This window comes from Eretmochelys imbricata, chromosome 19 (genome assembly GCF_965152235.1).
Source record: "Eretmochelys imbricata isolate rEreImb1 chromosome 19, rEreImb1.hap1, whole genome shotgun sequence".
NCBI classification, from domain to species: Eukaryota; Metazoa; Chordata; order Testudines; family Cheloniidae; genus Eretmochelys; species Eretmochelys imbricata.
The window spans coordinates 4,828,468-4,845,740 of NC_135590.1; the positions used below are offsets into that span (position 1 = coordinate 4,828,468).

General features: G+C 43.3%; 1 protein-coding gene across 1 annotated transcript in view; it reads left to right on the forward strand.

The window, feature by feature from the left end:
* The window catches only part of CSMD2 (CUB and Sushi multiple domains 2), a 536,402-nt gene that overhangs the window by 128,961 nt on the left and 390,168 nt on the right, over positions 1–17,273 (forward strand). The window contains exon 4 of the mRNA XM_077837745.1: positions 16,790–16,984. Within this exon, the coding sequence (XP_077693871.1) occupies positions 16,790–16,984 (195 nt within the window). The remainder of the gene's footprint in view (positions 1–16,789; positions 16,985–17,273) is intronic.

Consider the following 17,273-nt stretch of genomic DNA (forward strand, 5'->3'; position numbering starts at 1 on the left):
TTTTTCTGCTCTAATCCACGCTGATTAGGTCTCAACTGGAGAATTGTATCCAGTTCTGGGTGCCACAGGGTGCCACATTTGAGGAAGGATGTGGGCAAACTGGAGAAAGTCCAGAGAGAGCAACAAAAATGATTAAAACATGACTTATGAGGGAAGATTGAAAAAAACTGGGTTTGTTTAGTTCAGAGAAGAGAAGACTGAATGGGAACATAACAGTTTTCAAGTACATAAAAGATTATTACTAGAAGGAGGGAAAAATTTTTGTCTTGTTAACCTCTGAGGATAGGACAAGAAGCAATGGGCTTAAATTACAGCAAGGGGAGTTAAGGTTGGACAATAGGAAAAACTTCCTAACTGTCAGAGTGTTTAAGCACTGGAATAAATTGCCTAGGGAGGTTGTGGAATCTCCGTCACTGGAGATTTTTAGGAGCAGGTTAGACAAACACCTATCAGGGATGGTCTAGAAAATACTTAGTCCTGCCCTGAGTGCAGGGGACTGGACTAGAAGATCAATCGAGGACCCTTCAAGTCCTAGGATTCTGTGATTGGGCTAGGCGCTGTACAAACACACAACAAAGAAAGAGCCTCCCCAAAGAGTCTACAATAGCACCTAGATGCCCCAACCAAGATCAGGCTCCCACTGTGCCAGGGGCTGTACATGCACATTGTAAGCGATAGCCACTGACCTGAAGAGCTTACAGACCAAACAGATAAGACAAAGGCAGGGTGGGGGAGGGGGAAAGAAGTTCAAAGAAGGGAAGTGACTTGCCCAAGGTCACCCTTGTGGCAGAGCAGGGGATAGAACCCAGATTTCCTGATGCTCAGGTCAGGGCCTGTCAGTTGGCCTATGCTGCTTCTCATAATGGTGCTGTAATTAGTCAAAGGCAAGATAGATCTAATCCAGAGGTGCATTGCTCTAAGCACTCCTTAAAGCTTCTCTCTTCTTAAAATTTTAGCTGTTGCCAAAAGGCTTTCATGATGAACAGTGTGTATCTATTGGGTCACATGAGCATCTTTTGGATTCTGGGTGGTAATTCATTGAATGCTGTTGTTTTCTGTTGTAATTAAAAACAAAAAGCTGAAGGATTATGAGCAATGCCAAAGTCATGCCAATGAAAAACAAAACAAGCTTTTATATCGCACCACCGAGTATTTCCTTTCCCTGTATATTCACTTTCAGGCTATGTAACTCTAACTGTATTTTTCCGTGGTTCTGTGCCGACCCCCTGACAAAAAGTGGCACTGTGTAAAATTCAGAAACAACTCAGTTAGCAATTTCCAAACAGGCCTCAGGAGTCCTAGAGGTGCAATTAGAGGTTAACTGAAAATACGCCCTTATGGATGGGGAGGATGGTAGTGAAAGGATTTATATTTCATGCTACGTTCAAATATATTTACCCTTGGAAGCTGTCTCTATGGGCGTAACCCCTCTAAATGCCTTTGCATCAAAAGATCCAAAGCATTTACTTCATTTACCATCTAGACTTTTCATTTCTCTGTGCCCAGCCTTGCCTTTGGATCTGAGATGAGCAGCAAACATGTTATGTTCCATCAGGGATCATGTGGCTTTGTCAGAGACGTTCATGCTCCAGACAGGGATTTCTGTTCCCTGTGTGCCTAGCTTACATCGGCCCAAACACATCTCCCAATGTAGGGGCATAGCCTGGCCTTACAAGGGGTATTTTTATTCTGGTGACAACAGTTGCAGATTTCTGTTTTGAAATTTGTTGAGAATGAAGGTGAGAATTAGGCAGAAATAAGGAGTAAACTCTCATCAGCCACTTTGGTTGCAGAAGAGTTAGGCAGCTGGATGGATGTTCCCACATTTTAGATCTTTCAGTGTAAATGTCATAAAACAACTGTTAGCAATCTAAATCAGCAAGCTGGTTGTGGATGCCCCTGGAAGACATGTCTTGTAATATCCCACACAACTGAGCTGGCAGCTTATGAAAGATACACAGTGCTTCTGCATTGTCCAAAAATCACATGAAATCATACCCACATTCTTCAGGCTGTGTGCTCAGAAGTGACAGGAACTTACCTTTCAACATGAAAGAACTCAAGTGCGAACTCAAGTGCCTTGCCCCCCAACCCCATCCGGAAGACTGACTTAATTGAGGGCGACAGTGGCATGTGTGGTTATTTGTCAGGCTGTACTATTGTATTACTAGTATGTGCCCATCTCCAAAAACAGCTGTTAGCAGCAGCGAAGTCCAAATAAGATTCTCTTAAAACTCAGGCTTTGGTTTGCGAACTCCTGAAAATGCTTCCCTCACCCTGTTGCACTCTGGGTAATAGATTCATGCACATGATACGGCATGTTTTGCAGTAAGGCTCCAAATGACCAACACTTCCATCTTGTTGCCTTTCCTCAGGTACGGCCTGATAAAATGCTCAATATGTGGTTTAAATAGTCTGAGCCCAGCTAGAATACTTGTATTTAGTCTCCTTTTCAGTAAATAGATAGCATGGGGCTAATTTGTCAGAGGTGCTGAGCACCTGCTGTGCTCCCATTTGGTTCTAAGTGGAGTTACGGTTCTCAGCACCTCTGTGTAGGTATGTCCCCCGTGTGTCTAGACCGACTTCTGTGGGTGAAAGAGATGAGCTTTCGAACTACACAGAGCTCTTCTTCAGGCCTGGGAACGGGATGAAGTTTCACAGCTAAATACAAGATCAAATAGTTAATTTAGTATAAATTGCTAGCGCGTATTCTAAGGGGACATTCAAGGGGAACTGTGGGTTTAGGCATGCATGCGACAGGTGGACCACAGAGAGCATTTTTAATTTCCTTTGCTAACTTCATTTTGATCAGTAGGTTTTAACACGCTGTTAGATCTCAGTCTGATTTCTCCAGCAAACACAGTCATCACAGAATATATTATGGCAGTCTTACATGCTGCTTCGTGGCTATTGATATATTGTCTGTGTATATGTTTGAGATTGTTGCTCTGACTGGTACTTTCCCACCCTTAAGTTCTGAGCTCCTCGGAGCAGGGACAATCCTCCTGGAGTTTTTGGAAAGCTCCTAGCATGGAGTAGGTGCTACCATTGATGAAGTCGTAATAATAAGGGAATATTGTAATCCTCTTCCAATTGGCCTCCTATCTTTGGACCACCTCTGTCGTATCTATTGTGTAACCTTCACATCAAGTTCCTTGTCCTTGTAATCATGACCCTTTGTGGAATAGTGCTTGGTAGCTCCAAATATGTAGTTCACGTGCATTCTGCAGCTGCCTATACATTAGGTAGGTAGTGAATATTTGCTGGAGATTTCCAGCTTGGAGACACAAAGATTTAATATGGGATCAAAGCCAGAGATCATTTACGCCCAGACCGCAACTTTAATCTGTCATATTTCCCTGGGACTAAGGATGTCTCTCTCCACCAGAGGCCTAGATTTTTTCAGTGCTTTACTTAATGGGTCAGAGAGGTGTTTGTTTCTTGGTCTCGCTAGTGAACACTTAATGCCTTGCAGCATGAGGTTTGATTACTCCTGCCTTAGCTCACATAAATATCGTTCATGGTCCTAAAATAGCTTGGTCTGATTAAAAAATGACCATCTGAAAGGAAAAGGCAGCCCTAAAAACACCTTAATTCAGCCCCACAATCACCGTATCTGAGCAGCTGCCAGAAGAAGCTTTGAAATTGGCCTGCTTGTGTGTAAAGGTCTGCAGGGATGGTAGTGAACCCATGCAGAGCTCAAACTTGTTCTCAGATGCAGGTGCACATGTTACTGTGAGGCTTGCAAAATCACACCTGTGGCCAATTTTGCAACACAGACTGCTGTGAGTGACTCCATGAAACAGGGCTAAGACCCTAGGCATTTTTTGTGACATAATTATATTGTTTTACCTGTGTAGTGTAGTGTAATAGAATTTGTTTCTGGATTTTGTTATGATCACAAATTAATAATGAATCTCCCCAGTGCCACGACAGAGGATGCTACATATCGCTACAAGAGCGCAGTGGGATCCTGGCCCATTTGGTGAAATGTACTTGGCCTCCTGTATCTCACGGTCAGGTGTTCATACTATGAGCTCAGCATTTCTGCGGGCTGTTATTAATGGCTTTCCTACTGTGCGGTATAAAAGTATATTCCACCCCTTCCAAACGTACACGCTCCCTGATTTGGAATTCAGCTAATGTAGCAATTTTGTAATGCTGTGGTCAGATTTGCAGTTACAGTAATGCCTCCGATTTTGGCCATTGGACTGCATAAAACAGCTGTTCAGCACTTGAAAAGGTACATAGGAGGGCAGGAAGGCTCATGGTGAAGATAGAGAGAATGAGTTATAATATGAAGGCAGGTTGAAACAGAAAATGGTGCAGGTTAAATAAATACTGTTGTGGGATGGTATTGGCATGCCCTGCTTTATCTTTTTAATGAAATAATTTGTTGGACTAGGTACTTGAACGGAAGTTAAAGCATCAGATGTGTCGGACTGTGGAGGTTTCAGGGCCTACTTTTAAGAGGATAATTTATCCCCATCCCAAAGGCAGCACAGATTATGGGAAAACGCAGCTTGATTTTTGTTTCTTGGTCCAGAAGGTCTGCTACCAGAGGAGGACTGCAGGTAAGGACTGAATGTGGTACTTTGGCAGAGATATAGGCAGCCCATGACTGGAACAGCTTGGATACTGTGAGCCAGTATTGAGGTGCGCTGGTTGGCAGAGCTGTATAGGAGGAAGGGGGTGGAACTGGAAAAGCAGGGGCTGCTGCAGGAAAGGATTGCAGAGCGTTCTCTAAGATGTTTGAAGGCTAATGGTTGAAACGGCAAGTGCGGTAGGTTAGCATTGAGGAACATTGCCAGATCTGTCTATGGGAGAAATAGCAGGGAGTATTCTGGCAGAGCTGTGTGGGGAAGTTTATACAGCTGCTGTCTATGGGGTGCCCAGCTTTAAGCATTGTTATTGCTCTTCACTTTCTGTGACATGCACTGCTTCACCTCCCCCATCCAAAAAAAGAAAGAGTGAGGGTAAAAAAATCATAGCTAATCTCTCTATCTCTCTCAAATTACTTTTTCATTCACTTTATTTATCAGTGTACTTGGCAGTAGGTTTTTATTCCTCTGCAACCGGCCAGTAGCTAGAGAAAGTCGATAAGGAGACAAACTTTGTAGCCCTTACAGTTGGAAGTATTTAAGTGGTTTCTTCACAAAAATGAAAAGTGTCCCTTGTCAAAAGGGAAACTCTCCAGCATAATACAACGTGGATCAACACTGGCACCCAGTGTCTGGATAGAATCACTTCAGATCTGGATTTCCAATTTTCGCACCCTTTTTCCACGCTGGTGTTATGCATAAAGGAGGGAAACATTTTAAATGCAGAGTTGGCACCTGAAGTCTAGGGCTATGTGGTACCTGTGTGATGGTTTGGTTCCTATATTGATAACCTTCCCTGTAACTGTTTTTTATTACTGGCCTTTGATGTTATGAAGAGAACATAGGATTTGTTTTTTATCTTGAAACTTTTGGTCCTGATCAAAGACTAAAAATAAAGAAATAATGAAAAAGCAAACTCGTTTAATTTTATTAATCTTAGCATAAAAGGTGTTAGACCCAGTTCAGCAGAGCGTTTAAACCCCTGCTTAAGTCCGTTCCTACTCAGCAAAACACTTAAGCAAATGCTTAATTGTAAGCTTGTATTTAAGATGCATTGAAGGCAGTGGGACAGCAGCACATACTTAAAGTTAAGTGCTTTGCTGAATAGGGTCCCAATTCCAGAATGCATCCTGATTCAGGAAGCATACGTAAGAGCCCTTTTAATCAGTGGGAATTAAGCACCAGCTTAAAGCTCATGCGGTGCTAATGTGCCCTGATTCATGGCCTACCTATGGATTGGCACCTTAGTCAGTGGTTTCATCCTGGTCACATTTTCTCTTCTGAACTCAGCAAGGTGATTATATTTAAATTCAGAAGAATAAATAATGAATAGCTTGAAGTCCCAAATGTTGCAGATCCCAACTCATCTCTTATCTGGAGACCTTTCTGCGTGTGATTTTATTTATGTTTAATCCCCCTGGCTATCAGTGCTCAAAACAGATGATTTTAAAAAATGTGATTCATAAAGCCACTTTAATTAATTCTGCTTGTAATGACAAACTGATTGTAGGAAATCTGTGATTTTTTTTTCTCCTTCATTATTTGATTAATTATAACAGGCCAGATTCAGGTGTCTTGTTTTCATGCAGCGCTGTTGATTTTTAGTGGGACTACTCGGAGTAAGGGACTGCTCTGCATGAGCCTGGACCTATAACACCACCTCTGCAGTGACAGTCAAATCTGCCATCAGAAGACTGAAGGAATTGAAAGACCAGTAGGAGCTTCTACCTGTTACCGTGATTCCTTCCTTACTTCCTTCTCCAGTGTCTGAAAATCTCTACCATTCTTTTGTCAATAAAAAGGGTGTAGTGGGAAAAAAAAAGAGCAGGGTGGTCACTGTGTCCATGCATTGTCTTTCATAAGCCCTTGGAAGCTACTTGAATATGGACACCTACTAGATCTCATCTTTGATTGTTGTGCTTTGTATTTGAAGCCTATGGTCTCGAACTGCAAACATGCATAACTCTCATAAAATCTCAGTCTCACATAGCTCAGTGGGATTGTTCATGGCCCCAGATCAGTGAAGCAGGTAAGCTCGTGTCTAAATCTCATTGAAGTCAGTGGGTCTTATGCACTTGCCTAACATAAAACGTGTTGAAGTGCTTTGTTGAAGAAGGGTGGACTGATGTATTGGGACCCATGCTAGCAAAATTATGCTCATGAGAAAATAATTGGAAGCTCGAGCTCTACATTGTTTTCTTTCAAGTCTGTAGTCAATGAAGCACATAGGGGTCTTATGCTTCTGGGCAAAATTGACTCTAGAAGTATGTCAGGTGTTGCATCTCTTATGGCACGTTTCAGTGTTACGTTCAGTGAAGCTTTCAGTGCCTCAAAAGCTCTTAAGGAAAAGCTTTGAAGAATGGATGTTCAGAAATAAAAGTCCTGATTCAGCTGATCAGTTGTATGTTAAAGTTAAGTATTTGCTCCAGTCCCACAGAATATGTCTTAAGCATGTGCTTAAAATGTTTTGCTGAATCGAAGCTATAGTCTGTAGTCTTAGGAAACCATAGAGAAGATAAACAAAGTGGACATTAACTTCTTGGTCCTTGACATACACAGTCTATTTGTGATGTGCTCTGTACAGGAGTATACTCACTGTATATTTAAAAAGTCAACAATCGGAAAGGAGAGGCTTGTGATCAAGACATTGGACTCAAGAGATTTAAGTTCTGTACACAGATCTGCACAAACTTCTGCAGCCTCGGGTGAGTTGTTTACTTTCTCTGGCTCCGTTCCCCATCCGTAAATGGCAGTAATAATCCTTTTCTATCTCAGAAGGGGGTTGTGAGGATAAATCCATACATATTTGGTAGGCATATAAATACTACTATAATTGGGGTTCTGTAAGTGCCTAGATAGACTCAATTAACAGTGGGTCTGGAATACAAGAATCATTTCTTATTCAAAGTGCAGGGAAAACATGTGGTGTCTCCGATACTGTTGTGTGATGATATGTTGGCATAGGCTGATGCTTTACCGATGAACTGCCTGTCCCCAGTTGGACTGGAAGAAGAAGAGTCGCCTTTTTCATGGCATTTTGGTGCCTGCTCCAGCTGGATCCAGGAAGCACAAGGGAATGCAAAGGCAACTGAAAGGCAACCTCCAAAAGCGTTTCTAGGATGAGCAAAGCTGTCCAGGTCACTTGTTCTATCTTGACAGGTTTGTCCATACGCTCGATGTGAAAGGGCTGAGGGAAGAAAAAAATACTGAAGAACACAGAAATGGTGAGATGATATAGCTGGGGCTCAGCTATATTCCTATTTCCATAAGGAATGATTTCTTCTTTTTTGTTCGGCTGATTTAAGGGCTCCTTATTTGCCTGCATGGTACTCTTGGAAGACAATGGCAAACTTGCACCAGCATACTACCGCAAGGGAAACTGAAAACTGAAAGTGGATCTTCAAAAAAGCACCAAAACTGCTACCGCAAATAAGATGGATGATGAAGTATCCTAGTTCATTACTCTCCAGGAGTGTCTGACTGTTTTTTAGCGAACAAAGAAATATTAGAGGAAATAGAGAAAATATTTTTCATTTACCTTTATCTCTTTTGGCTGTACTGGAAATGAATCACGACATAAAAAAGAATAAAATGAAATGGAAAAGATACCATTTATTTCCTTTTCTGGAGCACATGGGGAACACTTATTTTGAAGGTTAAAAATGTCCTTCTGAACTAAAACGGGTCACACTAAAACACAGATTATATACATTAAAGGACTGTAGGGCATCCCCAGCACACTTAGCTGAAAAGTTATGGTCAAGGAAAGGAGAAAATGGTATTTCTTCACGTAAGTCAAAATTCACCCCCGTTCCAGCAAAAGGTGTGTGCAATACTTCCGTGTTGCATAGGCTTTTTGCTGGCATTAAGCTTTCTTATTACAGTTCACCCCTGTGGAAAGGGAGCTTTCTTATTACAGTTCACCCCTGTGGAAAGGGAAAAAGCAACATATGAAATCGTAAATTCGGGTTACTCCCTGGATTGGCTTCTGGTGATGTTGGGTCCATCAGGAACAAGAATGCAGTTGCAAGGTTCCACTCCTGAGATTCTGCCAAAGTAGATACAGACCATTTAGGTGGCCAAATAAAAGCGTTCTTCCCTGCAAACAAAACCCCTCTGTCTCTAATGATTTTTAAGCCTCCTCTTCCCCCCCTGTACTGTAGCCGGTACTGGTGTGGCAGAGCAGTGACACGTTATGAGCTAATTAATAAATTAATTAATAAAATTAAGGATGTCTTTTTAAATCAGGCGTTGGCTCTTGGTTTGGGTTCTGCAACCTCTGCCTGGACACATCAGCTCTTGCACGTGGTTTGGATTCAGGGTTTCGCTTTGTCAGCAGCAAATTGTTGAAGTATATTGATGTGAGTATAAATTAGGAAGATCCCAAGCTCATTGGGCCAGATTGCCATGGAAAAATCTATAGGAATGGGAAGGGTGGAAAATGAGAGTGGTTCTTTCTGGTGGATCCTGCTCCAGGAGAAGTCTTGCCCCGCTATGCAGTGGGCAGCCGGTTCACCCACCCCGGAACTTACAATCTGCTGCAAACTGTGGCCATCCATGTGGGAGGTCTTGTGCCTTTTTCCAAAGTCTGGGGCACTCTTCCCCTCTCTCGTTTCTCAGCAGCACATCTCCAGGGTCTTCGCCACTCACCGCCTCCTGTGGAGCCTTGAAAGGGGATTCCACAGCGCACGCATTGTCCACTGGAAAAGGGGCACCTGATCGGTCATCAACTTGTCAGCATGGGAAGGTTGTTGGTGAGGCATGATGGGTGTAGCCCACCCTTTCTATTCTGTCTCAAGCCTCCTACGATCCTCCGGAATTCTGGGGAAAAGAAAGGAACCCCATACCTCTAAGGCAGTGGTAGGCAAATCTTAGCATGTCCTGGTCTGGGCCTGGCAGCCACTTGAAGCCTGGTTACTCTTGTGACTGCCATTCAGAGGTGGAAATCTCATGGGAACATGCTCTCCTGTAAGGTTTTCCTCTCCCACTTGTTTCTGGGATGGTGAAAAATATGGTGCAGACGTTTTGTTTGTTTTTCTTGGAAGAACCCTGGAACTTCCTGTCCTGGGTTGGACTGGAATTAGAAGAGTTGCCTTTTCCGTGGCATTTCGGGGCTTCAACTTCCAACCGCAAATGGATCCAGGAGGCACACGGGAATGCAAAAGGAAGCTGGAAAAAAGCAACTGAAATGAAACTTCTGAAAAATGTTTCTAGGATGCGCAGAAGTTTCTGAGTTAGTTGTATCCTGACAGGTCTGCCCATCTCACTTTCTCTCTCAGCTCCCTCTAACACTTCTTGAAGACTTGTTTTGCTTCATTCATTTTATTCTGGAGCTCACCAACGCATTAGCTTTGTTTTTTTGCTGGGAGTGTGAATTAATTGGGACAGAGATTACATGAGGCCCTGTATCATAAAAGTTGTCCTCCTTGTTAAGGCTTCAAGGTTAGAACAACAATAGCATTAAAATATAGCTGTTATAAACAACCATCGATAATTCAGGCCATAAAAATGTTTCTTTTAGCCATGTAAATAGAGTAATAGAGTAGGAGATAGTACCTAGATCTATTAAATGTTGGCGTTATTTTACACTCGAGCAATATAAAGGGAGAAAATAAGTCCATAGATTAATCTGAGTAGGAGCGAGCAAAGACATTTACCCTGAATGGCTAATAAGTAGATTGTTGTTGTTCATGTTTGAAGCTACCTGAAATGGTGCAATAGCTCAAATGTTTCACATGACAAATGGGACAGGAAGCATCTTTTCTTTCTTTCTTTTTCTTTTGAGTTGATGAAGGTTTAGGAAAGGCTGATGCAATTAGGCTGAATACACCTTGATGGTGGGATTCTGTTGAAGGATGCACCGAGTCATGGCTGATGACTTCAAAACTACTAATTAATTTTGAATGAGCAGGAACGAGGAGGAGAGACAGCAAATTGTGGCGGTTGTGACTCCCACTATCTTTTGCAATTGTCCAGCACAGTGATGCTTAACGTAGGGATGAAATGGGGTGAGAACCAAGTGGAGCCAGGTGAGAACAACAGAGCATAAAAAGGAATGGGGAGCTGCACCCAAGAGGAGTGAAGACAGGGAAGGGTTTGGGATCTCTGAAATACGACGAGTGTGTCTCTGGGCCTGGGCGGAGCTCTGGCAAGTGCTGTGCTTAGCTGGCAGTGAGGATAGACAGTGGCAGGTGCTCAGCTCTCTTCTGGCTCCCTCCAAATCTGTAGCTCCGTTGCAGGCCACATGCGACAGGAACCAGCGAGCGACTTCGTGGATTGGGGCCTGCGTACCTGGGGTGTGATCAACTTCGTTGAATCTGGCTTTGCCCAGGAAGTGGGCCTCAGGTAGGGTTTGAAGGTGGGAATGCAGGGCATGTGGTGCACAGGATGTGGGAGGATGTTCCAGGAGAGGAGGGGAGGCGAAGGGAGAGAAGTAAGTAGGGCATGAGAGTGAAATGAGGGAAGACGCATAGGTGGGGTGAGGGGTGGGGAAACCAGCATGGCTGCCTGGAGACGAGGACAGCGGAGCTTGAATTCAAATGCAGGAGAGAGGAAGCCAACAAAGGGGTCAGAGACAGGGAGCAGCCGGTATGTACAAATTAATTTGAAGTTTGTTTCTGGGGGACTTTGAGGGATATGCTGCAGAATCGTAGGAAGGCTGCAGGGAATTACAATTGGATGTTTAGGCCTGGCTGAGCTTTTCCTTACCTGAAGTTTAATATCTTGTCTTCAGAAGATTATTTTTTTTTCTTCTTAATTGAGATAAATCATAAAGTTTAAGGCCAGAAGAAACCACCCCCTAGTCTGACCCCCCCTGGCACGTCACAAGCCGCCCACACCACCCAGCACACACACACCAAGCCCAACAGCCAAAATTAGACCAAAAAGTCTTACACCCTGCAGGAGACCAGATTGTTATGTGCTACAGGGAGGCAGTCAGTGCAACCGACGGGCACCAATGTCAGAGGACCCCACAATGGCAGAAAAAAAAATAAGTGAGAGAGACCCAGGTAATCCTAGCAAGTGACCAGCAGCCACTCACAGTGGCTGCGCATAACCTAAGCGGTAATTGAACTGAGTTGGAGAGGCAGGGCTGTCTAGTGGATATTGGTACTTCACTGGGATTCAGGTGAGCTGGCTGCTGTTCCTGACTCTGCTACTGCCCTGTTGTGTCACCTTGTATGTACAAATCACATCCCCTTCCTGCCCCTTCCATCTGTTTCGATTGTAAGCTCTTCAGGGCTGTCTTTTTAACAGGTGTTTGTACAGTACCTAGCACAATAGGGCCTGAATCTTGGCTGAGCCCTTTAGGTGCTATTGGAATAATAATAAAAAATAATAATACATTAAATCCTCACCCCCATCTCCCATAGCAAATACAACTTGACACTGGGTTGAAACCAAGATAAATAAACCAAACTGCCATCAATTTATCATGCAGAGAAACAGACTTTTAGTTCAAACAAACACAAAAGCCAGGAGCTTCAATTCAGCTGTATCAGTCTGGTCTATGGCTGCATTCATTTCCATACAGTCACTGGAAACTATTATGTTGATGGTTAGGAACACAGCTTTTATGGGGAGAAAAATCCATGCTGCCAATTTACAGTGGAATTGGTGAACAGGCAGGACAAAGCTTCAATAATACTCTTCCATGTGACATCTGGGTAAATAATACCGTTCCGTTAATCTCCCGGGCAATCAAAGCGGCTGGCTGTTGGAACCAGCCAAGTATGAGCAATAATATCTCCTCTAAGAAATTTTGAAATAGAAACACACATTAATTGCTGCAAAAGCATTTGTGTTGAAGTGGGCCGTATAAGTCATGCATGGAACTCAAAGGCAGGCCTTTGCTTGTGTTGCTGTTGGAATGAACCAGGTGGGAGACCTGGAAGGACATTTTTTTTTTTTAATGCTGTGCTGCTCAAAGGCCTTACAGATAGTGCAGCCCTAGCCAGAAGCAGCATGTAGCTGCCTTGGCTCAGGAGTAGGGCAGTAAGCTGATTGTGACAGCGAGAGTCACATTCTGGTCCTTGACTTTCCCCTTGCTCCTGAAGGAAGTAGTCTGTACTAGCCCTTGTCTTGGGACACATTTAGTTCATTCTCTGCCCCAGCATGACCTCATGGATGTGGCAGCCAAAGGATCCAGCCACTTGGTGCACCTGCCTGCCCCCAACCCATGCAAGGCAGGAGGAGAAGCAGCACTGTGGAGCCTGTTCTCCTTCTGGCACATGGTGACAGGGTGCGTCTGTCTGCCCAGCGAAGGCATGTGGCAAGGGCTCACGACTGAACCCGAAATGAACAATGAGCTAGCGCCGTCTTATCTCCTATGCGCAAAAGGCCTCTGGGCATCATCTGCCCAGTAACACGACGTTAGTTAATGTAGACAAATGAAGCAGAATTTTTAAATGAGATCCCATTTTTTCAAAGATGATCTCAAGATATGATGCAGGTCGGGGTTGTCCGATTCTTAACAGTTCATTAAATAAAGAGCAGCTAGTGTTAGAGAGTGACTTTTAAAAATGATAGATTCGTATTTATAGCGAAGTTCTAGTCATTAATTTTAAAGGGAGAAAGCACAAAAGAAGGAGTGGGTTCATTAAAAAAATTTACATTAGTAATTTAATTAAATTGAGTCTTTGAGTATCATTGCAGAAAATGAAACATTAGTTCTACACCGATTCTCAACCCATTCGGCATATTTAACACTATCTCCCCCCGCCTATGAATTTCTTTTTAATATAGTTAGTAACTCCATGTGTGTCTGCCAAAGCTGTTGGTGAATGCCTATTCATGCACTCCACGGAGGCACTCATTTTAATAAAAAGAAAAGGAGGACTTGTGGCACCTTAGAGACTAACCAATTTATTTGAGCATAAGCTTTCGTGAGCTACAGCTCACTTCATCGGTTGCATCCGATGAAGTGAGCTGTAGCTCACGAAAGCTTATGCTCAAATAAATTGGTTAGTCTCTAAGGTGCCACAAGTCCTCCTTTTCTTTTTGTGAATACAGACTAACACGGCTGCTACTCTGAAACTAATCTTAATGTAAAGCGCTTAATTCTAAGCACTTTCCAAAGACTCAGTTATAAGCATCATCTTCTCTTTTTTGCCCTATCTGGGTTTCAATATAGGTAGGCATTACCATGGTATCTGAGGCTTTCTGGGGGAAACTGAGGCACAGGGAGGGGAAGCCATTTTTATTGGAGGTAGTATTTGTATTACAATAAGTCCCATTCTGCTAGATGCTGTACAGACACCTAGTAAGAGACGGTCCCCATCTCAAAGAGCTTATATTTTAGATAGAAGAGATGGAAAAAAGCGTGGGAGGAAAAACAGGGGCAGGGCTGAGGTTTTCAAAACAGTCCAAAAAGATTTCGATGCGTTTCCCATTAGAATTAATGGATCCCTCGGCAATTCAGGTTCTGTTTAACCTGGGAACTGGAGCACTAGGGAATCGCAGGGTCGGTCAGTCAGTCACTTTGTCTGTTTGTCCAGCAGCCTCAATAAAAGAATCCCCCCTTATATTCATTACAGCCAAGTCTTGCCTCTTCTTTACCACAATGGACAGTGTCTGTTTATAGATGGCGGCATAGAATCCCTTCCTGCAGGGGCTTGGCTGTTTTAGATGCAATGAGGTTTAAAGTGATTTGATGCTGGTTCTACCAGCTGGGCCTGGCTTTCTGTGCAAGGCACAGCAGAAAATTGAGTCACTCTTCTAAAATGTTTCCGTGTGGCAGGGCGTAGCACGGTGCCATTACGCCAATTACAGCGGCTAAATACATCGTGATGAATGTTCACTTCATTTCACCTGGCTGTGCACAGTTCTAGGTTTGTTTTCCTCTGCTACCTCTACTTAGCATCTCATTTTGCTGTTACTCGTGCTCTTCTCCTTAGCAGGATCTCAGACTAAACTTCCCTGTGCTCTCAGGAATTCATCCTTTTTGTGCATGCCCTTGACAAAATTCCTGTATGTGCAGTAAACACTAAATCAGCTCTGAAACAGAAACTCTTCTCCATTATATTTCCTGCAGTGTTGCATCACTGAGGAAGGGAGATGGTTCAAAGCTGAGTAAGCCAGTAGTAGTCTTTTCATTGTCTTTGTTGGGCTTTGCATCAGGCACGAAAAACCTGAATAGACTTGATCTTTTTGGAGTGTTTTATGTGAGCCTGTAGAGTTTGATACTGATTCTCTAGGGCTGCTGAACAGAGGCATTGGTGAAAAATTGTAGGATTTATTACAGTTTCTGCTGCTGCTGCCTACTTGACATTAAAATTGGATATTGTGGGCCAGATCCTTAGCTCATGTAAATCAGTGTAACTCTGTTACCTTCATTGGAGATATGCTAATTTTACACTAATTGAGGATCTAGCCATATATGTGAAACCTAAAGTGCTGACTTTGGAGCCTTTTTGTCTTGAATAATTGCTTATTCAAGACTTTGCCATTTCATATACCATTACACAAAGACTTACATAATTTCACCTGTATTGCAGAATATTTTGTGCCCCACCTAGTGAATGCCATTGAATAACATTGAGTTCCTGAGTAAAACATCATCTGTTGAGATTTTCATACTGTAAATACCTAAAATGGATAGAGAAAATATCGTGATTCTGTGATGGGATCCCCAGGATGCAGCCTGGGACTGTGGGACCGCTGTGCCCCCTGAACTGTCTCCAGCCTGGGCTGTGTCTCACATGCCTTGCTAGTGACCAGCAGCAAACCCCTCCAGGAGCTGTGATCGCTCAGCACAACCGCATGTGGAGACCCAACACCCAGCTAGATTGCATGAATGGTCCCAGAGCCACTCATGAATCACACAAGGAAAGGCAGCAGTCAAATCTCCCCTCAGCTCCCAGCACTGTACCTCGGGAATATACCATCTTGCACTGCTCAAGACGAGCAATCAGATTTATTAATTGGTTCACCACTTCATCAATGGAAAGTGGATATACACCAGCCTTTGCAAGATCTGAGCAGATTTGCCACATACTTCATACAAACTCACTGGTAAAGATAAACAGTAAAAGAAGTGTATTGGCTACAAAAGATAGATTTTAAGTGATATTAAGTGAAAGCAAAAAGTCAGTTAGTTACCAAAATAAAATAAAATATAAGCACGCAGTCTAAGCCCTCAACCCTATTAGACTGGGCAACATCTAGATTAAGCAGTTTTTCTCACCCCACTAGATATTGCAGTCCACAGTATACAGATTTCACCCTTGAAGTCTGGGCTAGTCCCCTCAGTTGGAGTCTGCAGAGTGTCCTTGTTGCTTGCAGAGTAGGTGGGTGAAGGAGAAAGGCCCAGCATGCGGCCACTGTGTCTGTTTTATATCCTCAGTCCATGTGCTTGGAAAACAGGCATGTCTGGGTGCATTGCTGAGTCTCCAGGCAAGGTTGATCGATACCTCTGGTGTGGCCTCGTGCAGGTGAGTCATTGCATTGTAGCTCCCTTGCTGGACAATGGTGGTTGATGGGTTGATTGACACCCCGCCCCGGGTTTTGGTTACTTTCCTGGCTGTTGCCTCTGGGGAGCTAATATCTGGCTGATTCCCGAACTTGCAGCATGTTTTAGTGACAACCGTACAACACAATTCTTATAACTTCATATGCACTTAGGATACACATCTATGGATAGAGAAATGACTTCCAGCAGATCATGACCTTTCCTCTGATATCTTACAAGGCATACTTTATATGTAAGATCACAATCATATATAAAGGAGGAAAAAGGGGGGTTACAGGGCACTCCCCCAAGGTACAGAATGTCACAGATTCCTTGTAGGAGTTGGGAAGGAATATGCTTCTCCTGTGCAGAGCTTGGCACAGTTGTTTCGGTGAGTTACTGGAAGAGGTTACCCTTTTGTGAAGCATTATCACTAGGGAAGGTAACATACCAGACTTGATGGGCCATGAACTAATCAATATGGTAAATCCTATGGTCAGTGAGCTTGCTTTTTGCTTTTAAGAGATACGTTTTTGCTTTTAAGGGATACGTTCGCTTTGGTACTGGAATGGTGCTGAACTGACAGTGCATTTATTTAATTATATAATTGGGTTCTGTATCTGATGTGATGAACCTTGTCATAATACATGAGGCAAAAAAAGAAGGAGGGTGTTTTAACTGGATGGAGGCAGTGGAATTTGCATCTCTCACTAACCAGGAACAATTTTCTCTCTGGCAGTTTTACTGAGTCATACATGTGGAAACCCGGGAAGACTCCAGAATGGGATCCAGCAAGGGACGACATTCAGCATTGGAGACAAAGTGAGGTATAGCTGCAACCCGGGCTTCTTTTTGGAGGGACATGCCTTGCTCACTTGCCATGCCAATTCGGAAAACAGTGCCTCCTGGGATTTTCCACTGCCCTCCTGTAGAGGTAAAGTGCTTCCTTATGTTAATATTTAGATCAGTGGACACAAACTAATGATCATGAGAAAACTATAGCTAGAAAGATCCTCCTGCTGTAGATGGAATCAGAGATGCTGCAGCATGAGCGGTTACATGGGACTGGCAGCATTGCATTCAGTGGAATATTGGTTTGAAAACAAAACCAAACCAAGTGAAAGCCAAACAAGATGCAGTTGAGAGCCAGGCTTAATTTTAACAGAATCCCTAAAGCTCCAGAGATGTGGAGGAACAATAATACTTACAATTTATAGAGTGCT